This window comes from Sminthopsis crassicaudata, chromosome 4 (genome assembly GCF_048593235.1).
Source record: "Sminthopsis crassicaudata isolate SCR6 chromosome 4, ASM4859323v1, whole genome shotgun sequence".
NCBI classification, from domain to species: domain Eukaryota; kingdom Metazoa; phylum Chordata; class Mammalia; order Dasyuromorphia; family Dasyuridae; genus Sminthopsis; species Sminthopsis crassicaudata.
The window spans coordinates 407,455,552-407,479,582 of NC_133620.1; the positions used below are offsets into that span (position 1 = coordinate 407,455,552).

General features: G+C 32.3%; 1 protein-coding gene across 5 annotated transcripts in view; it reads left to right on the forward strand.

Moving 5' to 3' along the window:
* CCDC18 (coiled-coil domain containing 18) overlaps positions 1-24,031 on the forward strand; it is a 79,319-nt gene that overhangs the window by 40,375 nt on the left and 14,913 nt on the right. For 3 of the 5 annotated variants that reach the window (XM_074262709.1, XM_074262710.1, XM_074262713.1), the window contains exons 17-27: positions 391-507; positions 2,608-2,775; positions 4,835-4,977; positions 11,898-12,061; positions 13,442-13,655; positions 15,168-15,267; positions 15,857-15,973; positions 17,562-17,705; positions 19,151-19,354; positions 20,396-20,533; positions 22,393-22,593. In XM_074262709.1, the coding sequence (XP_074118810.1) occupies positions 391-507; positions 2,608-2,775; positions 4,835-4,977; positions 11,898-12,061; positions 13,442-13,655; positions 15,168-15,267; positions 15,857-15,973; positions 17,562-17,705; positions 19,151-19,354; positions 20,396-20,533; positions 22,393-22,593 (1,710 nt within the window). The remainder of the gene's footprint in view (positions 1-390; positions 508-2,607; positions 2,776-4,834; positions 4,978-11,897; positions 12,062-13,441; positions 13,656-15,167; positions 15,268-15,856; positions 15,974-17,561; positions 17,706-19,150; positions 19,355-20,395; positions 20,534-22,392; positions 22,594-24,031) is intronic. The other 2 variants (XM_074262711.1, XM_074262712.1) reach the window with 2 other exon arrangements.

Consider the following 24,031-nt stretch of genomic DNA (forward strand, 5'->3'; position numbering starts at 1 on the left):
TGAGATCCCAGGGGCTCTTCTCTGGGCTTTCGCCTGTATTGAGGGACTCCTTCATTTTTCACATTGAATTTTTTAGTCTCTGCTGTTAGCTGCTTAATACCTTTTGTTGCTGTTTTAAATCTCTGTTCTTGCTTCTCCTCTTGTCTCTGCTATTCTTTTATGTCTTTTTAAATCTCCTGAAGCTTCCCTGAGGCTTCTCCAGAAGGTAAGTTTACAATAGTCAAGAATTCATTGATTATATTTCTTTAATGGTTTAAAGTCTGTGCGGATAATGTCAAGCATGGACAGGCACTGACTGACACTTGGGAGGGGTGGCAGTCGTAGCTTCTTTTTATTGATCCTGACTTCTTGAAGCATTACTTGTTTGACATTTTTGTTACCTGTGACTAGGTCAGACAATTAGAATCAGCCCTGGATATGTGTAAAGAAGAATTGGCTGCACATTTGAGCCAACTGGAAGGAAACAAGGACAAGTTTGAGAAACAAATAAAGAAGAAATCTGAAGAGGTAATTTACAATTATGGGTGAGATGGTACAGAATCATATTTATAAAATAATTCTAGGTGACTTACAGAGTTTTAGCAAAGCAATTCCAAAATTACGTAGTGCAACTAATATATAAGACTGGAAGAGGGAGAAATAAGGATAAAATCACCAATTTTTATGGCTCTGAAACATGAGGGAATACTGTTTTTTCATTCTAAGGATTAAAGTAAAAAACAACTACTTAGGAGAGAAACTTTTTGACTCCTCAATGTTTCCATGATTTCTCAGAATAAACCATGAAACTAGGATTTGTTCTTTTAAGCTTAAAACCTGCATTATTAATTTCTTAAGTCTAGATTAAATCAACAAAATAATAAATCAAGCCATGATTTGTAATGTTTGCAGCCAGAAATATTTCCCTGGGAAATTATTGTAATTGCATATTCAAAAATATTTCATTTCAGTATAATATCAGGTTTAAAATGACCACCAGCTTCATTCACTCAGGCTTCCAACTTGTGTTATCCTCAGTTTCTCACTTTTTAACCCATACTTCCCATCCAATCAGTTGCCAAGTCCTGTCTGAATCCACCTTTGTACCATCTCTCAGATATATCCCATTTCTCTTCTTTCACTGCTATCTGTCTGGTATGGGATCTCATCTTCTCGTACCTGGACTATTGCAGTAGAATGATGATTGCTCTCACTGCCTCAAATCTTTTCCTATGCCAGTCCCTGTTCCACTTGGCTGTCAAACTGGTATTCCTAAAGCACAAGTCTTGACTGTGTCTCCTCCACTTCCCTTATTCCAAAAACTCCAATGGTTCCCTGTTAACATAAAATCTTCCTTTTGACTTCTAAAGCTTTTATAACCTGCTCCATCTCTTACCTTTTCAGTCTTCTTACACTTCACTTGTCTCTCCACAAGACATGGTGATCCTAGTTGTTCCTTCACCTTCAAAATCTGTTTCACTGGCAAATCCATTTCTGGAATTTTCTTCCTCCTTTTCTGTTCCTTCTGACTTCCCAGCCTTCTCCAAGGCTCAGTTAAATCCTATTTTCTGTAAGATCTTTTATAATTTTCTGTAATGTGCTAGTGCTTTCCTTGGAATACTTTATCCAATTTATCCTGTATATATCTTCATACATAGTTTCCTTATTTTTTCCCCATTAAACCATGAACTCTTGAAAGCTGTGATAGTTTTAACATTCTTTTTCATCTTCAGCCAGGCAAAGGGCTGGCTCATAATAGTGTTTTAACAAATACTTATTGATCTGTCAACTCAATGTAGTAAATCTAAATTTAATTTTTAGTACAATGCTTCATGGGCTTATTAAATTGTCAAATTTAATCTTTCACTGGTAATTTATGCCCTTGGGCAAAAATATTGTCAAATACTGGTCTAAATATTTCCACTTGCTTCTGAATTTTGTATGTTTAGTCTGTGCCCACTAATATTTTTTCTATTTTCTGGCTAATTCCAAATATTTTTGGTTAATGCTTTTTCACTAGGCAGTAGTGAGAACAGCAAGCATATATATTTATCTGACAATGCAGCATAGAAAACCTGGATGTAGTCTTCCATCTTTACATTGAATGGAAGTAGTTGTATTTTCTCAACTCCTCTTGAAGGTTAATCTTCAGTCGTACACAGAACTCAGTATTGGTTTTTCCTCAACTTATTTTCTAAAGGGTATTATATTTTCCTTCTTGGTTATATAAATAAATACTATTCTCAATACTATTTTCCTTTTAAATTAAATTCTTTAGGTATGAATTTTGTCAGCACACCCTAAGCTATTAATGAAGGTTTTCTAATTCCATTCTTATATAGCTGTTGTTCCTTCCTCTAAATATGTGAAGAATGATGATGATGGAGCATTGCTTCAACGCATATCATTCTTTCACTTTTATTGTTACCCTTTGCTTCCTGTTGAGGTAGTAGAAGGAGAAAATCCACTGAGATAGGATATAGGATTAGCTGTAAATTCTAGTGGGTAGGTGAAGACTTTTTCTTCTTTAAGATATTTTTTCAAGTATTACCCTATAGTTTATGTAAAATGTAGATTCAACTCTGAAATTATAAATACTATATTACATAATGCTTTTTTGTATTTTAGGTGTATTGTTTGCAGAAAGAATTAAAATTAAAAACTCACAGTCTTCAGGAGACTACCAAACAAAATGTTATCTTGCAGCACACTTTGCAGCAACAGCAGCAGATGTTACAAGATGAGACTGTAAGAAATGGAGAATTAGAAGACTCTCAAGCTAAACTTGAAAAACAGGTATTTTTCATGTAGAAAATAATTTTTAAAATTAACTACTTATAATTATTCTTTGACCTTGTTGATGTAGATATTCCCTCCAAAGGTCCAGATTATAGCCCATATTTTCTCATTCCATTTGCCTCTCATTCACTTACTTAGCTGTATCACTATGAAGAAATCATCAATTTTCTTATTTTTAAAATGAGGACAATAAGTAATTCAAATACTTATGTCACAAGTTTGTTTTAGGTTTCAATGTATTAGTATTTAGAAGACTTCTTTGGAAGCCTTGAAAGTTGTACTTTCAAGTTGTCAACAAGAAAGTTATCCACATTTGTTATTTTTCCCTTTGGTATATTCTGCATCAGAGATCCACCCAGTGTGTTAGAGTCCTTCTTGTAAATTCTCTTGATATTGCATGGCTCTCTGAGCAGGATATGCTTTGGCCACTTGTTAATGCTTGCTCTCACTCTAGAACCAAAGCACCTTTTCCAGTCATCTATCTCTTTGATTATTTTACATTAATTTTTGCCACATTATGTGCCGTGATTTGTAATTATGTAAGATCACTGGAAGAATATTGAAGTTAAAGAGATGGGCATTTGTTTTAGGAACCCATTCATTCAACAAACATGAATTAGGTACCTATTGTGTTCTGTGTTCTATAAAGTGGTAAGTACACAAAGAGAAAATATTCCCCCTCTTCAAGAAGTTTACATTATATGAGAGGAGACAACACACACATAAATAAGTATATACAGTATATTTACAAGATTATTTTGTGAGAAATTGGAAAGCACTGTCAACTGGGGTATCAGAGAAAGTAATTGTGTGCCAAACCTCAATTAGGCTTAGTCTAGTAAATTTAGAGTTTAAAATGGAGGAAATACTTTGTAGATTGTAAAATTCAATTTAAAAACTACTTTACTCCTCAGCCTTTTTAAATCCTTTGACCTACTCCTTCACTTCACCTCAGCCAGGAGGGAAGCTCACACTCTTTATGCCATTATTACCCTCTTCATGTCATCATTACTCAAAAGTGTTCCATTTTTCCTAATTAAAAATTTTTACATTCCCCTCTGACCCTGATCTCTCATTTTACTGTACCCTATGCTTTTATGCCTCATGCTATTTTTTTCTCACTGAGATGTTTTAATCCTTCTACCTCTTAGAACTTTATTTTCTTCCCTCTCCACTTTTAGTCTAGTAGTTCTCCATTTCAACTCTATATACTCCTCACTCTCAGATTATCTGTCCCCTTGGCTAATACTGCTTATCTCTTCCCAAATCTGCTCTGAATTACTCCTACCATCTATGTTCTCTGATCTTATTTGCATTCTCTAGCTTTAGCAGGATAATAATTTATCACATCAAGGCAGTCCATTTATTCCTGACTAAATGATTACTTATCTCCCTCACCTCAAAGCTCTTCCAAACCTCCTCTTTCCTTCTTAAGTCTTCTGTAACTCCTTCCCACCACAACCCAACATTTCAATGAGAACTTAAATTCTTATTTTACTGAGGAAATTGAAGCTATTATAAATAAACTTTACTTCTCCAAGTTTCTTCATTTCAAAAAATTTTGATATTATTTTCCACTTTTTTCTCTCTGTCTCTGTCTTTATCTCCCTCTCTTTCTGTCTTTTTGTCTCTGTCAGTGTAATACAATTAAGTTTTGCCTTGTTAGATTTAATTTGGCATTTTAGTCTATCAGGATATTTCTGAGAACTAATTCTTTCATCTATTATCCATATTAATTATTTATCCCAAGTTCATGTCATCACAAATTTGATAAACATGCATTCCCTTTGATAAGCTCTCTCATCTATGTCACAATTAATGAGCAGGATAGGTCCAAAGATAAAAGTCCTTTATTAAATTAATAAGCACATTAAAAGAAATTCATGTCCTTTTATTTTTTAAAGATTTGTATTTTTCTTTTATCCTGGTTGGATTTTGGGCCAGTCCATTTTGAGTTAGAGTTAAGTATAGTCATAATATTTTTCTTCTAAAGACTGGTATAGGAAGCCTTGACCTATAACTTAAGAACTAAATTGAATTGAAAATTATTCATAAGGTATCAAAACTGGAACAAGAACTTCAAAAACAGAAAGAAATTTCTGCTGAAAAGTTGAGAAAAGTGGAGGAGAAACTTGAATCAGCCTCTCATGAAGCAGATACAAAAAGGCAGAAAGTTATTGAATTAACTAGCACCGCCAGGTACAACTTTAATTTTTCCTTATTATTCCTAAATATTTTTCCTTTTTATAAAAACTATAAAAATATAATAGTTTAAAATTGTAGACTGCGCATTGATAGAGGAGTATTTATAACAATAACATTACTTATTTAAATTTTACTGATTTGCACTTGTGTGTCTTAGCAAGATTTATTTGTGTTTTGGTAATTCTACTTGTTATCATTGCCTTACAGCTATTCTCTTCCCATTAACTTCTTCAATTCCCTAAAATGCTTCTTTAAATATTCTTTGTGAAAACTCCCAGGAATATTGTAGCCAAATTCCAGAGCAGAGCTATAGCCAAGATATATAGATCCCAGGTGAAGGAGAAAATACTCCCAAGTAGCCAAAAGGAAATAATTCAACTATGGTGGAGCCACAGTTAGGATAACAACAAGGTTTATTAGCTTCTACATTAAAGGATCAGAAGGATTAGAATATAATATTCCAGAGGGCAAAGGAGGTAGGATTACTACCAAAAATAATTCCCCACAAAACTTTGTATAATATTTTAGGGGGAAAATAGATATTTGAAATAAAGGACTTTAAAGCATTCTTGATGAAAAGACAAAATTTGACTTTCAAATATAAATAAGACTTTTTAAAAGCCTAAAAAGGTAAAGAGGAAAGTGAAACCATAAAGGATTCATTAAAGTTAAAACTGATTACATTCCTACATGAGAAAATGATGCTTGTAACTCCTAAAAACTATCAGAATAATTGACCATATCAGAAATAAAAACATCAAAAATCATATGATTTTATCAGTAAATGTAGGAAAAGCTTTTGACAAAATACAACACTAATTCCTCTTAAAATCACTGGAAAAGTGGTTTGGGGGAGGATTCTGGGAAGATGGAGAAATAGGTTGGTAAATTTTAAGCTCTCCCAATTTCCTCCACAATTAGATCAAATTTGCACTTTAGGGAAAATACAAACTCATGAAAAATCAAGAAGATTTATGGTAAGAGTTCTCCTGATATAACCTGAAAAGATCTGAAAAAAGATAAGACCCAACCCATTGTGAAGTGCTAGCCCCACAAAAACAACCTGTGGAGAGCCCCAGGGCAAGCTGCAAGTGGCTGGATTTTCTGGGGGAACTACTGAAACTTTCACATCCTGCACTGTTTGTGGAGTCTGAGTCTGGAAAGATGAAGGAATCTCAGCTGATTGGGAACACCAGGCCCAACTGCTGCTGAGACTCAGCCCTGGGTGAGAAAGAACCAGTATACCCATGAGTTCAGAGTCAGGGGGGAAGGGAGGCTGCTGGCTGTGGGCACATGTTGGAGGGCAGAGCTTTTGGTTTGGGGTACCTGGTCAGAAGGAGAGTACCAGAGATACCATCTTCCCACCCCAGAATTAGAGGTGCTTATACTAATAACTGTTATTTAAAAAAAAAAAAAAAGAGCTGGCAAAGTAGAAAGAACCCCACTATAGCAATATACTATGGGAACAAAGAAGACTAAGGTTCATCTTTGGAGGAAGACACTGAAATAAAAAAAAGTTTCTAACTCAGAGTAATATGAAATTATTCCCTGCCCAGAAAGAATTTATAGAAGAACTCAAAAAAGAATTTTGAAGTTAATTGAAAGACACTGAAGAAAAATTATAAAAATAAACATAAAAAATAAAAGCCTTCCAAGAAAACAAGATTATGAGAAAAAAAGTTAACAACTAGAAAAGGAGATGCAGAGTCTCAAAATTGAAAATAACTCTTTGAAAATTAAAATTGGATAAGGAAAAGCTAGGGAATTTGTGAGAGACCAAGAAATAACAAAACAGATTATAAAGAATGAAAAAATAGAACAGAATGTGAAACATAAGAATAATGACAGATCTGGAGAACAAATTAAGAGAAAATATAAAAATAATTGTCTGAAAATTATGACCAAAAAAAGCACTTATTATAATGCAAGAAATAATCCAAGAAAATTGTCCTTCAGTAATAGAACATGGAGGGAAAGTAGAAATAGAAAAAAATCCACCGATCACCCTCAAAGAAATCCTGTGTGGAACATAGGAATACTATTGCTAAATTTCGAAATCCCCAGATCAAAGAGAAAATTTTGTAAGAAACAAGAAAAAAAAATTCAAATATGCTGGAGCTACAATTAGAATTGTATAACATGGGGCAGCTAGGTGGCACAGTGGGGAGAGAGCACTGGCCTTGAAGTCAGGAAGACCTCAAGACACTTAACATTTACTAGCTGTATGATCCAGGTCAAGTCAGTTAACCCCAGTTGCCTTAACAAAAAAGAAAGTAAGAAAAAAGAGAAATTTTGTTTAAAATAATTGTAGGATAGTTGGTAAGACAAACCCAGAAATTATATAAAAACAAGTATGTATAAAACACTTTTGACACAGTCAGATCTAAACAAATGTCAAAATATTGTTCACAGAATGACCTAATATAATAAAAATACTATTATAATCCTACCTAAATTAATTCAGTATCATACCAATCAAAGTACTAAAAATATTTTATAGAGCTAGAAAAAATAGTAAAAAAAAATTCATCTGAAAGAAAAAAAGATCAAGAATATTATGGGAGTCCAAAAAAAAAAAAAAAAGTAAAGAAAGATATCTAGCAGTACCAGATCTCAAACTGTATTATGAAATGGTAATTCTCAAAACAACTGGTACTGGCTAGGAAATAGGAGAATTTAGGGGCATCTAGGTGGTGCAGTGGATAGAGCACCAGTCCTGAATTCAGCAGGACCCAAGTTCAAATCTGGTCTCAGACACTTCCTAGCTGTGTGACCCTGGGCAAGTCACTTAACCCCAGCCTCAAGAAAAAAGAAAAAAAAAGAAATAGGAGAATTTATTACCAAACAATTGATAGAGTGGATTATGGGATGGAAAATGGATAATTTCAATTAAATTATATTGCACAAAGAAAATTAATGTAGCCAAAATTAGACAAAAAGCAGAAAAATGGGTAGAGGGCAATTTTATATCAAATTTCTCTCATAAATCCTCACTTCCTAAATATTTAGAGAACTAAGTGAAATTTATCAGAAGATAAGATATGAATAGGCAGTTTTCAGAAGAAGAAATCAAAGCTTTCCATAGTTATGTAAAGAAATCCATAGTCATGCTTTAAATCATTATTGATTAGAGAAATGAGCACTAAAACAGCTCTGAGGTACCATCTTATACCAATCATATTGGCTAATATGAAAGAAAAGGAAAATGAGAAATGTTGGAGAAGATGTGGAAAAATAGGAACATTAATATATTCTGGGCAAAGTTGTAAACTGATCCATCTGTTCTGGAAAACAATATGGAACTATGTCCAAACAGCATTGTACATAACCTTTGATTCAGCAATATCACTGCTGGGTCTGTATCAAAAAAAATAAAAAAGAATTTTTATGTGCAAAAAGGTAAAGTAGGCATCTCTTTTTGTAAGCTACTATTTAAAAATTGGACACTTAAGAATTGGGCAAAGAAAAGGCAAAGGATTGGGAATTGAGGGGGTGCCCATCACTTGGGGAATGGCTGAACAAGTTGTAGAATATGCTTTTGATGAAATAGTATTGTGCTATAAGACATGAGCAGGACTTTAAAAAAAAAACCTAGGTAAACTTAATGAACTGATGCCAAGTACAGTGAGCAGAACTTAAACAGTTGTACACAATAACAATAATACTGTACAAGGATCAATTGAGAATGACTTAGCTATTCTTACTAATACAGTGACTCAAGACAATTCCAACAACTTATGATTAAAAAATACTATCAGTCTCCAAGGAGAGAACTGATAAACTCTGAATGCAGATTGAAGCATATCTTTTATTTACTTTATTTTTCTTTCTTTTTTGGGTAAGGTCTGTTTTCTTTTGTAATTTGACTAATATGTAAATAGTTTTGCATTGATTGTATTTGTACAATCAATATCAAATTGCTTTCTCAAAGGGAGGATGAAGGGAGAGAATTTGAAATTAAAAAAATTTTTAAATATGTAAAATTGTTTTTGCTTGTAATTGAAAAAATATTTTTTTAACTTAAGCACAAAGCAATTCATGTTGTCAAGGAGCATATTAATATTAATATCAGAGGAGACAACACATTAATAAAAAGATACCTATGTGGAGAGTTAAGAAGACAACTTACTGATTGGTTTTTCCAGTTCTTTTTCTTATGGAAACCAAACAGATAATCAAATCAATAAGCATTTATTAAACAGTTTATGTCAGATATTTTGCTAGATCCTGGAAAAAATAAAAAGAAAGGACCTTATTGAATTCTTTTGGGGAAATTATATGTGTCTATCGACAGATAGATATAATACATTTATATGTATTATACACAAAATATACATATGTATATATGTATTATACACAACACATGTAGTACACACACACACATATATATAATAGCACATACATATATATATATATATATATATATATATATATATATATATATATATATAATACACATACAGTAAAAAAATATAATTTCAAGAGAGTACTAACAGCTAGGGAGAATTAGGAAAAGCCTTCTTTATTGAGCCTTGAAGGGAAGATAGGGATTCCAGAAATTGGAGGTGAAGAAAGAATGCGTTCAAGACTGGAGGGAACAGCCTATGCAGAGGAATGGAGATTAAAAAATGGAATGATGTACATGAAGAGCAGTAAGAGCAAGGCCAATTTAGTACATGGTTTAGAGGGAGTAATATGTATTATGTCTGAGTGATGGTAAGTTTTCAGGGTCTACCCTACAAAATCCTTTGAAACTTATGATGAAGCTGACCTACTCAAATTATAAGTTCCTAAACAGCAGGGACTATGGGTTTGGTATTTTTTTTTTTAATAGTCGTATCCTCTTATCTACTTTATGTATATTAGGTATTAATAAATATTTGTTGAATTAGTGAATGTAATACTAATCCTAAATTCCATGGAACCCTAAAGAATTAGAAGTTGGATGAAGATTTTCAAGGAAAAGTTTAAACAATCTGTATGTGAATGTAGCATTTAAAAACTGACAATTTCATTTGCAATAGACTTTTTTGTGATGGCAAAGGATTTAGTCATTGAGAGAATACCCATCAGTTGGGGAATGGCTGAACCAGTTGTGGTATATGATTGTGATAGAATACCACTTTTCTAAGAAATAATAAGCTGGATGATTTCAGAAAAACCTGGAAAGTCTTACATGAACTGATTCATCAAAGTGAAGTGAGCAGAAATGGGAGAACATTGTTCATAGTAACTGCATCATTGTAAGAATAATCAAAAGTGAAAGACAAAAGAGGCAGTTGGGGTTAAGTGACTTGCCCAGGGTAACACAGCTAGGAAATGGTAAGTGTCTGAGGCCTCCTGACTTCAGGTCTGGTGCTCTATCCACTGTACCACCTAGCTGCCCCAAGATTTAAGTGTTTTTATAAAGACAGGGATCTAAGGCAATTCTGAAGGACTGATAATGAAAAATGACATCTACTACCAGAGAGAGAACTGGTGAACAACTGAATGCAAATTGAAGTTTGTTTTTTTTTTTCATTTTCTGTATTTTTTTAGGTTTTGTGTGTTTTCTTTTGCAACATAGCTAATATAGAAACATGTTTTATATGTTTTTACATATACAATCAATATTATATTGTTTGCCTTCTCAAGAGCTGGTAGAAGGATGGGAAAGATGGAGAGAATTTGAAACTCAAAACTTTTTTAAATGAATGTTTAAATTTTTTGATATAATTACAAAACATTTAACCAAATAAATAAAAAGTAATTTTTAAAGGACAATTTCCTTAACTCCTCAGTTTTGATGAAGAGCTAAACCATTTATTTTTCTCTTTATGTAAATTTCTAATTTTTTTTTAGATTAACCTCCCCAAAGAGAAGATAGTTTCACACTTAAGCTGCTGCTTCCATGACAGCAAGTTTTCTTTTTCCTTTATCTGTTTGACTATTCTCTCTATATCTCCATAGTTTTCTTTATGAATATGGCTGCTCCTTTTTTTTTTTTTTAACCCAGCATCATTAGTAGTAAGGATGAGTTTTTGAATAGTTGAAATTTCGTTTTTGCATTATATAGTTCTAATTTTGTTATTTTAAAAAAGTCCTAGTTTTAGAAAACCTGTGTGGTCAGAAGCAGGACTCTTCTGGTTTCAAGGCCACCTTGGTCCAAGATGCCATGCTGCTTTTTATGGTAAATAAATTAGCCCTGTCTTCATGACCGATGGTCAGTTTTGAAATATACGGGGTTATTTGCCTTTATATTTAATGACCCCAGATTATTACATTTTAAAAGTTAATTTGTTTTTAATGATGAATTTTCTTTCTTTGCTGTCAAACTATTACTATGCCTATATATATATATTTTTAGCAACTCCCAATCTTCTTTCTAATTTACTATTGAGTTAGAAAACTTAATAACTAAATTTAGATTCATAATAGAATTTCATAGTTGGAAGGAACTCTAGTATTCATGTAGTTTATTTGTATTATATTTGAGAGTCTGAGAAACTTTAGCAGGTAGATTTTTGGTTATTCTGATGCCTTCCCCCCTCCCAACTATGTTTTCAGTTGTATTCTAGGTATTTGAAGTTGCTAATTGAATGATTTCCAAATATGTAATATCATTATAACACCTTAGCACATTAAAAACTACAAAAATGAAAATGAAAAAAAAACTGGGCTAAATCTTAAATTAGAACCACATGTTACTACTAGTATTGTTAGATATTTTATATTTTCTTTGTTAATAGGTAACTGTGTCATATGAATAAAAGTAAATGCATTTAGGTACTTTTTATACTTGAAGGCCTGATTTTTAAAAATGTAGCATTTTATAATCTTGCTTAGTTAGAATATATCATAAAATTCAATAAAATTTAAGTACTCCATGCAGTTAATTTTTTATTTGTTACTTGTTTTATTTCCTTTGTGTTCAGGCACATAAAATTGGAGATGGATCAGTGCAAAGATGAGTTGCTTCAAATGGAGAAAGAAATACTTCACCTAAGACGGGATGGAGAGAATAAAACAATCCAGTTAAATCATTTAGATATGACCTTAGAACAAACACAGACAGAGCTAGATAAAAAAGTGAAAGCTGGTAAGCAATAGCTTAGCTGGGCTTAACTGTCAGCTCATTTTGTTCAATCTCTTTCTTACTAAAGTCAGTGACCTTTTCTCAATCCTAATCCTCTTTAGCTTCTATTTTCTACTCCTTCCCTATATATATACATATATATATATATATCGTCTCTAGGTTTTATGATAATGATCTATCACAATTCTCTTCCTACTTGTCCATTTAATGTTTTTTTCAGTCTTTTTTGCAGGTTCGTCTTCCATGTACTTTACTCTGTATGTGGGTATGTCCCAGGGCTCTGCCCTGGATAATGTACTCTTCTCTCTGTATACTACCTCTTGATGAGTTCATCAGTTCCCATGAATTCTGTTATCATTTCTTTGTAGATGACTCTTCCATCTATATATCCAGCCTTCATCTCCCTTTTGAGCTTTAGTCCCACATCTACAAATGACTGCTGTTTGAACTTCTTTACCTGGGTATTCCATAAATGCCTCAAACTCAACATATCCAAAATAAAACTTAGGATCCTTTCCCTTATACTCACCCATCCTCATTACTTCCCCATTTCTATTGAGTTAGGAAGCCTCCAATTATCCAGGTTTAATCAAGACTCATATACCATTCTTCCTTCATCCTCTTTCAGTTCCCATATCCAGTCTCTTTCCTTGTATCACAAATACCCTAGTGCAGACATCTCTCCTTTAGAGAAACGAGAAACTTGTGACTACCTGTGGCTTTTAGGATTAACTTAGAAACACCTCTGGTTATTATTTAAAGCCTTTCATACTCTTTTCTTCTCTAACTTATTATTTCAGATTGATTAGCATTTCCTTCATGCATTCTGTGCTTCAGTCAAATTAGCATACTTATGACTACCTTTATGTGATGTTTTATCTCCCATCTCCATCCATGCAGTTGCCCCCATCCTGGAATATCATCCCTCTTCAACTCTGCAACTCCTAGCATTTTTCAAGGCTCAACTCAAATGCTACTTCCTTCAAGAAACCTTTCTAACTTTTTCAGTTTTTAGTTTACTCCCATCACTGTTTTGTTTATATCTTGTAATGACTTAACTGTAAACATCTTGTATTCCCCAGTAGAATGTAAGCTCATTGAGGGCAGGGGCTGTATCACTTTTTTATTTGTGTCCTAGCACTTAGCCCTAAACCTGGTATATAACAGGCAATTAATAAATGAATGTCAATTTGATTTTTGAATTGTAATAAAGTGAGAATTTAGGATTGTGAGATTGCAAGGAACTATGAGTGTTCAGTGTTTTCCTCTTTTTTATAATCACTTGAAGATTCAAATTTGATTATTCATTATTATGATTATTTACAGAAATTTCGATACTAAAATAGTAGATTATGGTTTTAAAATTGCTCTCCCTCATAACAGTGAAAGAGTTAGAAAAACTACAACAACATTCTCAAAATGATCTAAAGGAAGCCTTGCAGAAACGAGAAGAGCTAGAGACTGAACTGCAAAATGCTCATGTAGAATTAAAAAATACTTTAAAGCAGCTGCAAGAATTACGAGATGTACTACAGAATGCTCAAATATCTCTGGAGGAAAAGTATTCCACTATAAAGGATCTCACAGCTGAACTTAGGTGAGTTAAACATTTTAAGTGATACTATAATTGGATTATTTCACATTAGAACCTTGCCTTCTCTAATTACTTTAAATTGAAGGACCAGACATCTGAAATAGTGACCAACTTGGTTCCCCAGACTATCCATGTGTCAGACTGATCATCTCCATTGTCATTGTGCCATGTTGATCATAGCTTTAATTCTTTTCATACCAAGGATAGCTTTAGCCCCACATGTCACCATTGGACTAGAATTGTTTTTACTGGGTACTGGGAGTTAATAACAGATGATAAATGCTGGGTTGGTGTTTGACAGAAGCTGCATCAGAACAATAGGTTATAAGGATAGTATGTAGGAATTATTCTATAGGAGAAGCATACTGAGCTCAACTTAGACAATTGTTTGGTGTGAGACCCAGGGATAGGAGTGATATTGATAAGCATCTCTAACAACTACTGTCCTTAGAACCTACGAGAAAATCACTTAACATCTCTTGGGCTCAGTTTCCTTACCTGTAGAATGATGATGATGATACATATAACACTTAGTTTGCAAGATTATTATGAGACTCAACTGAGATATCTACAAATATTCATGTGTTTTTTTTACATAGGAATTTTTATTAAGTTTGCAGAATGTCTCAGCTTCTCATTGTATAGTGTATCTCACAAGATCATTGTAAGAAGAACATATTATAAGACTTTAAATTGTTATTAACTACCTTGTTCAGGAGCTCTTATCTTCTAGGCAAGATCTAAAATAATCCATTTAACCCAGGGTTCTAAGAAGGCCAAATTTTAAATAGGTGAAAGCTTATCATCCTTACCTTGGAGAATCTTGAATACTTTGTTTCTAAGCAGTATGAATGTTTACTTTTGATTTATACTTTATTGAAGAATTTTTAGAAGAATTATAAATAGGTTATTTTCCAGGTTTGAAAGGTAATTTTTAAAAATTGGCATTTTACCTTTGGACATTTGAAAATAGGAGAAAAGATAATAGAAAACTTTCAATTTAAAAAATGATTTGTTTTCTTCATTTCAATTGCTTCAGAATCCCAAAGACAGTTCAGCTTTACTTTTGAGATTAATAATTGCAAAGGTTTTTGGAAAGACAAAATTTTTACAAGTTTTTAACCTAGGTTGTAATTCCAAATTTGATTGCATTAGCAATTAACAAGCATCAGAGAAAAGGGGGAAAAGGGTAGTTTTGAAACAAAAGATATTTATATTAATCATTTTAGACTTAAATCAATCTTGTAGTTGTGATTGTACTTGGATAACTAATTTGTAATAATTAATTTTAAAATGACAAAATATGAAATAACATTATTTTGCCTTTGAGAAATCTGTGATCAAATAGCAATATTGTTGATCTTTATTCACATCTTTCAAAAGATCCTTTGATAAGGAAATGCTTCATTCTTTGATAGCTTCCAGGAAAAATTACTAGTTGAATTCTATCTATTAATAAAGTTTATATTGTCAGTATCCTTTTTGTTCTTTGTATTTTCCTTTGTCAAATTGTAGAGATTGCAAGCTTGATATTGAGGACAAAAAGCAAGAACTTCTTAACATGGACCAGGCACTGAAAGACAGAAATTGGGAACTGAAGCAAAGAGCCGCTCAAGTTAGTTTCTTTAATGATACTTTAATATATTTGTATATTGAAACACATTTAAACAGAATTTGATGTTATTTGCAGAATTGGCATGTGAATTCTTAAATTTCAAGACTTCAATATCTGAGGCTTTGATCCTCTTGGTCTAGATAATATAATAAAATAGGAATTAAAGAATTTGGTTCCCTAGTTATTACAGGGGGAAGGTGAGGAGTTTGAAGGGTGATGACAGAAATAAGATTTGGGGCAGCTTCTAAGTAGTAATCTTTAGGGAGATGGGGTGGTTTATTTTGTTTTTAATTAGTAATCTTATATCAGTTATATTATTATGTCTCATTTGAGATTATGTTAGGTTTCTGTTCAATAGATTTATAATGTGTGTGTGCTGTTTATGATCTGAAATGTTGAAGTTAATAGCATGGCCCTTTAATAATTTACTTTTAAGACTATATGTTTGAATTCTTTACACTTCCCATGAATACTGCTGTACAATATATTTGGTATTAACTTAATAAAAATAGTTTTCCTAATAATTTGGTTGTTATAGAAGAAAAGAATCCTTAGCAAATTTTGTATATGTATTTGCTTTCTTGTTTAGGTTACACAGTTGGACATTACTATTCGTGAACATAGAGGAGAAATGGAACAAAAAATAATTAAATTAGAGGGTACTCTGGAGAAAACAAAACTAGAACTTAAGGAATCTAATAAACAGGTAACTTAATTTGCATGAATTCTTCATAAAGCCTTTGGATGTTCTGAAACTTAAATAATTTAGGTTGCAACTAGTTATAGTAAAAACAACCTCTACCTTGTATTTTAAAATACAGACACACACACAAAAAAAAATAAAATAAAATAAAATAAAATACAGACACATAGCATCATTATATATATGTGTGTGTGTATACACATATATGTATATGTGTATATATATGCATGTATATACATATAAATAAATAAAATATGTTATCACAAATATTATGGACAAAAATGGCTACCATAGGCAACAAAAACAATAATGACTTAAATATTTATGTAGTATTTGTGATTTGTTCCTTTGAGTAGCAGATTAGAAGTCCATATCAGCAAAAAGAAAACTTACCATTACCCCCCCCAAAAGCAAAAATTGGTTTAGAACCTATAAACTGAGTTTTAAAATGTTTCCATTTTAAAACTATATAAGGATATTATGGCATCCTTTATGTTAAAAGAGAAATGACCCGAAATAAATTTTTTTGATTGTATAGTGGGAAACTCTTTTAAACTATTTTTAGAGAATTTTTAACAGAGAAATTATGTAATCAGAATTGCATATTAGAATGTTTAAACCAGTAATAATGTGTACAGGTCAGATTGGAGTGGGAAGAGAATGGAGATAGGTTAACTAGTCGGGAATGTATTTAAATAGTTAAAAACTAAATTGAAGTGATGGATATGAGGTAACAGAACTGAGAGAGATTTTAGAAAGTCAAGTCCAGAGTTTCAGGCTTGGGTAATGATAGCATATAGTCACTATCAATAGAAATAGGGAAGAGAGAAAGAGAAAGACAGGTAATATGATGAATTTGTTTGTATTAAGTTTGGAGTGCCCTGGAATATCCAAATAAAAATTTGATGTAAAGAGTTGGAAATACAGCTCTGGAACTCAGGAAATGGTTATTGATGGAAATACAGATTGATTTGGGAATTGGCTTCATAAAAATAGCCTTGCAGCCATGCAACTAGATGAGATTGGCATAATAAGAATATAGTGAGTGAGAAGAAGGCAAGTGCTAAAGTCAGTGTAGATAAGTGTTCTAGAAATCAAAAGAAAAGAAACTGAGAGTACCAATAGTGTGAACTTCAGAAGAGAAGTTGTTAAGGCCACTGGCATACAGGCATTTTTTAGGTTAAATTTTATAGTTTAGGATAAAAGACTTGATTTTGCAGATTTCTTTATGTGAAACAAATAAATTGTCAAGAAAAGATGATCATAATTTGTAATGGAAAAACTAATATTGTATTTTATTAGTTGTCAATAAAATGAAAATAGTCTTTAGTATGTAATTGTATTGATGTAAATGCATATGATATTTATTGTATTAGTTTCCTAAGTATGAGAAGAGCTTTTCCTTTTTAGAAAAATATGAAATAATGCTAAGTAACAAAATAGTATATAGAGATAAGTCAAAATTTTGTTTAACTTATTTTTATCGTATTTAGAATTAGGACCTAGTAATCTTAAGGAATTGCTTCTTAGTGTCCAAATATAACAATTAATATGTCATGATAACCATAATTAGTTGTTTTTTTATATCCAGATAGAAGTCTTAGAAGAAGACTTACAAAATAGTAAAGACCAGCTTCGTGAAAAAGAATTTGAAGTACTACAAAATGAACAAGAGATTAATCAATTGAAAAAAGAAACAGAAAGAAAACAACAGAAAATAACAGAGATTGAGAATGTAAGTTATTCTTCTAAATGATTTTTCACCTTAAAGAATAAAAATTGCCTTTTAGTCATTCACCTTCTATTGTGCATGAATAACATCACACAGAGCTTTAACATACATTGATCAAACTTTTTAAGTTATTTTCTCAATTTTTAAGAAATATCCAGCATTTTTTTCCATTTAACCAATGCTGAGTCCATAAATAGTTTTGCACACTGTGCCTACAAACATTGTTTAAATTTTTTTTTAGACATTGTGTCATGTTTCTAATACATTGGAGAAAAGTCATCTTTAAAAGGATACTATTGTTAATTTTGCAAATTGAAGAATCAGCTCCTTATTTTTCTTCTCCAGAAGGTTGTTTTATTTAAAGTGAGATACAGTGGATGCAGTTAAGTGTTTCCCTGGTTTTCAATTTGCTGTCATTATTTTAGTGTCTATTTATGTGTTGTATTCCCATACCTGTTGCCTATTGAGATACCTAATCTTTGAGGGGCTTTTTTTTTTTTTGAGACTAATATATTGATACACACTTACATACTTGTAATATATATTCAGAAGCAAGAAAACTAAAACAGTAATCTAAAATCCTCTCCTTTTCCATACTTCTCTATCTCTTTCCAGTTACTTTGTAATCATGACATCATCCTTGACTTCTTATTTTCCTTCATCCCATATATCCTATCAGTTGGTGGATCTTAAAGTTTCTGCTTCCATGGCATCACTCATCTCTTGCCTTTTCTATCTGCTCATGTAGTTTGTCATGTAGTTTGCACATCCTAGGATGTTGTGGGGTTCTTCCAAATATTCCATTAGACCTAACTAGGTCTAAACATTCTATTAGACCTGTCTGACTGATGTTGTGCTGATAAAATGTGCTTCTGATAAGGAAATGACTATATGTTGCTAAGTATTGTCCAAAGCACACTCTATTACAGATTTCCTTCCTAGCATATGAAGAACTTGAGAAGAAGCACAATCAGAAAAAAAAAGTTCATGTAGGATCATAGATCTAGAGCTGGAAGAGCGGGCCTTCTTTGAAATTTAAGAGTCCAGATTCTTTATTTTAAAAATGAAGAAACCAAGCCTAAAGAGGTTCATGATGCCAGCAGGTAGCCCAGTGATGCTGGACCTGGAGTCAGGAAGGTGGGAGGAGTACAAGTCTTGCCATGGACACTTATTGGTTGTAAGTCACCTGACTCCTCTAATCCTTATTTTCCTCATCTGTAGAAAGGGGGAATACTAGCATCTACCTTACACAGTTATGAGGGTCATATGACATGATGTGTATAAAGTGATTTGTAAATGCTAGCTATTATTAAGTAATTTCTTCAGGGTCAAAAGGTAATGAGCAGCAGAATGGGAATGTTCAGTATCCATTCTTTCAAGAGGTATCAGGGCAAAAATCAGGGTTTTCAGTCATTGTATGAAACTTAAGAGTGATTTCTGCTTTTCAGATTATGAAAGAGCAGGAACAGTGTATTGCAGCCCAATACAAAGAAGCTTTGGATTTAGGGCAGCAGGTGAGATTAGCAGAGGAGCAGATGCAGCAAACTCAGCAGGAGCTATTGGAGACCCGCCGACAGCAAGTCCAAGCTCAGAGAGAAGCAGAGAGACTTGCAAATGAACTAGATGAAACAAAACATCTTTCTAGAGAGAAGGTTTCTATTCAAAACATTTTTCTTTTATTACAGCTATTATTAAATTATGGCAGCTACTTTTTGGATTTCTGAAACAGGTTTAATCTAGATTTTTTGCAATAAATTGCATATTAGTAAATGAGTTTGGTACAACTTTTAAAATTTTAAAGTTAAGTAATTTTGCTAAGGACCAATGGAAACAGCCTTCCATTTACTCATTAGATATGACCACCGATAAACTCCTTTGATTCCTACTGTGGTTGGTTGTTAACTACCAAAAATTCATTTGATCCCTGCACTAGATGGATGTTAATTCAATTGGGGGGGTCAGTTAAATATTTTTGACCCTGAACTTTTGCTGAGTTGATTGAAAGCATATATATACTATATACATTTTCCACTTGACTATATTCATAAACAGTATAGGCAAGGAACATATATGATAATCATTTGGTATTATGTTTTTGTACTCCTAAATAAAAATAAAATTCTCTAGAAAATTACCTGTCTTATTTAATAGCCTCAGTCCTAACTGGGTTATCAAAAATGATACTAGTGCCAAAAAGCATCTAAGTGTACTATATAATATAGGTATCATACAAAGACATGAATGTAGTTATAGGCATTTGCCTATATAGTTGTTATACTCTGAAATAATAAGTCTTTAGCCTACATTGCTTAATTATATAATTAAGTAAATATTTTTACTAACTTCAGCAACCACTAGTTTTCCTCATTATATTGATTCTATACTATTATTTCCATTCCTACATTACTGTGACGCATATTACTATTGCTATAAACAGTTCCTGTGACCTGCAGAAGATAACCTATCTTTAAACTTGGAAGGAACAAGTAATGAAGCATGTGTTAATTGCACTAGATTTTGAAGATCTTATAGTCAAGGAATGTAGTCTTATTTATCTCTGAATCTTTCAGAGCTCCTAATTCGGTGCCTTGTATAAAGTAGTCACTTATTAAACATTTATTTCCCAAACTACATTTCAGTTCATTTGCTGGATTATTTTAGATTTATTAAAAATTAAAATGTGTGTTTTGAAGGAAGTACATGCAAACCATTTGGCTGAAGAATTGGGAGCTTCACAAGTACGTGAAACTCAGTTGGAAGCCAGACTGCAAGCAGAAGTAAAGAAGCTGTTAACAGAAATAGAATCACTGAAAGAAGCTTATCATCTAGAGGTAAAGAAAACAAATTGAATTAGACTGGGTAAACCTGGATTAATGTTCATTTGATTCTGTCTTGGTCGTTTTGCTAAAGTCAATCAACAAGCATTCATTTTCTAAAAATAAATAAATGAATGAATAAATGAGTGAGTGAATGAATGAATAAAAAGGAGCATTTATTAAACACCTGCTATGGTGTTTAGCACTGGTGATAGGCACTAAGGATGTGGGATATTAATCCTGGCCTTCAAAACCTTATATTCAATTGGGAGAAGAGACCATATCTTTTGGGAGGTGGGTTTTGACACTAGAGAGATAAGGAAAGAAAATATGGAAGTGGTATGTGAACTCAGCTGAGTTTTGAAGTAATCAAGAGATGCCAAAAAGTGATGAAGTTAGTGAATTGTGGCATGGGGGATAAGTAGTGCTAAGGCAAGTGACTGGAGATGACATAAAGGCCATTGATGTATTATATCAGAAAGTGATTGGAGCCAGTTTGTAAGGGACTTTAAAAGCTATCAGGAAGCTTAAGGTAGGTGACCATCTGGTCCAGGCTGGAACAGCTGATCAGAGCTCCTATGCCAATCAGAGTAATATTGGGTCTATGATGAGTCCTTACATTTCCAGCTGAGAGATAGGATTCCCCGTCTTAAATATTCATAAAAGTGTCTTCTAACAAGAACACAGTTCCAGATCTTCAGTTTTCATAATAGTGTAATATTCTACTTCTTTCCTATTTAGTGTTTCCCAAACCATATGACCCTTATGTTAACTAAAATAATATCTGTACTACAATATCTTACTACATCTATTTAATAGAGCACTCAATTATGATCCTCCAGCAGTATTCAGACTCCTTTGAGAGAGCTGCTGTTTTAAAGAGAGATTAGCTATCCATTCTGCAGGTATTCTCTTGTGATACAATTATTTGTATCCAAATCACCTGACAGAGTGTCTGGCATATAGCAGGGACTTTATAAATGCTTGTTCATTCATTTGTTCATTCAAATAGAAATAGATTTTCTAAAATCCATACTTGTCTTATTTTCATCCAAAAAAATTTACATGATCAGTTATTCAGCATTACTTCATAAAAAACAATTATACTGTTAATATGTAATTAGCTTTTATAAAGGGGTGATAAAAGTATTTTCTTTTTGAACAATGTTTGTCTTATATAAAATTGTAGTTGATGGTATTATCCACTCTGTTATGCAGTATCTCTCATACAAAGATGCCATGCAATAAATTCTTCTTTAATTAAGTTCCAAAAAAATTTTGTCTCTACAAAAAGATTTATTTTGCTCTAGTTATCATAAAACTTAGAATCATATTAAATATCCCTACTCTAATAATCCATCCATTTTTCATGCTTGGTTAATGCCCTCTATGTTCTTTTTAAATGATGTTTGTTCTATTTTCTTCTTAACTGTCTCCTTTTATATTATCTTATATTTAAAAGAAATAATTGCAGACACAATGTAAATCTTGTCCCTAGGAGCATTATTTTATTGCTCTATATGCCATTTTAAAAAGTCTTTTCTTTTTGGATGGGTATTTTTAATTTTAAAAAGAGGATTAATTCAATATAAAAATGAGAAAAATGGTATTGCAGTAAATTAAAGAAAAAAAGAGTAACAGCCTCTAAATAGCAATGCTGGAAAATACAGTTTAAAATATAAACTAAAAAAGCAGCAATTTGAGTAATAAGGTTTATGGGAAAACTTTGGGGATAGGAAAAAATAAGACATTTCTAGTCATAAAAAGAATGAGGTGCTTTGCTTATATATTTAAGTTTTAAGTAGTCAAAACATTAAGGAAGAATAAAACCAAACCAAATCTATGACACTTTCTTTTTGTCCTAAAATATTTAGATGCTTACACATCGAGAAAATCGTACAAAATGGAAGGTGTCATCAGACAACCAAAAATCTTCAGTTCAGCAACTAAATGTTCAATTAGAGAAGGCAAAACATGAATTAGAAGAAACTCAGGGTACTTTAAGCAATCTGCATAAACAAGTGCAGGACAAGAATGAAGTGATTCAAGCTGCCAATGAAGCATTGCTTGTTAAAGTAAGTGGACTATAAAGTCTAGAAAATTTTAAAGCTTTGACTTTAAAGAAATATATTTCTTATGCATAAAATTATCATTCCTAAATTCCTTATATTTCTTATACATTTTGCTTGGATAAAGACTATGATGGGAGCATCTAGGTGGTATAATAAATAGAATGCCAGATCTTAATATTCATTTTCCTAATGAGTTCAAATCTGAACTCAGACACTTAAGTAGCTGTGGGGCCCCAGATAAGTTACTTGACTCTGTTTGCCTCAGTTTCCTCATCTTCCTGTAAAATGATCTGGAGAAAGAAATAGCAAACCACTCCAGTATCTTTGCCAAAAAAACCCCCAAATGCGGCCCGCAAAAAGTTGGACATGACTGAAACAACTAAACAATAACAAAGACTATGATATGATTAGTTCTTTACTTATTTAAGAAAAACATTTACTATTACTGTTAAGTAGTAATAAATATATTTATTAATATAGTATATTCTTTCATATTACTAGAGGGAAAGTTTTGTGAACTTTTAAGTTTAAATTCACCTAATCCTAGCCTGCCTACTTTTGGGCTCATGTTGTTTTATTGTTTGATGCCAATAAAAAGTCAGACAAAAATTTAAGAATTAATATTTGCTAAAATTGTTAAATTGAAAAAATCATGAAGTTCATTATCTATTATTGGATTTGAATATAAGCACTAGTCTGAAGACATCAAACATATGGAGTTAGGTGTCAACTACCAGTTTACTTAAATGAAAGCAACAAGCAGCACAGAAACAGTCACAAGAGAGCAAGAGAAGACATGCCCACTAGAAAAGTAAAAGTCAGGGGAGAATATGAGAGGGCTCCCCCAGCCACTCTGGGTCCTTCTGCAGGCATCCTTGGATTATAGCACCATACAAGAAATGTCATTCCTAATCATGACACTGGGTCATCAAGAAACAGTTATGTGATATTTCATATTATTTGAACTTCTAGGAGAGATATTATGTAATATATTTGTGATTTCTACCAAAAAACTTTAAAAGGTTAACAATAAAAGTTTGTTATTTAAGATACCTTATGCTACAACTATGCCAAATAACTAAGATAGTTCTGTGTAATGGACCCCAAAACAAGATAAGCTGCTATACAGATTCATTGTATTCTTCTGTACTTTCCTTTGGGTTGGAAATGTTGTGATTAAATATCTTAGTTTAAAGAACAGGCCTACCTCTCTAGTGTCAACACATAATTTTATAGCCTACTTTGCTAAAATGTGCTAGTAAGAACTCAAGGAAAAATTGCCATCAAAAAAAACTAAGAGTACACATCTGGAAATAATCTGAATTTAGGTAGATTATAAAGATATTGAAAGGGAGATATAGGCAAAGAGAGAGAAGCATAAAAAAAATTAGATTTGCCTCATCCTTTTGGGGTACTAAATTTCATAAAATTAATAGAAATG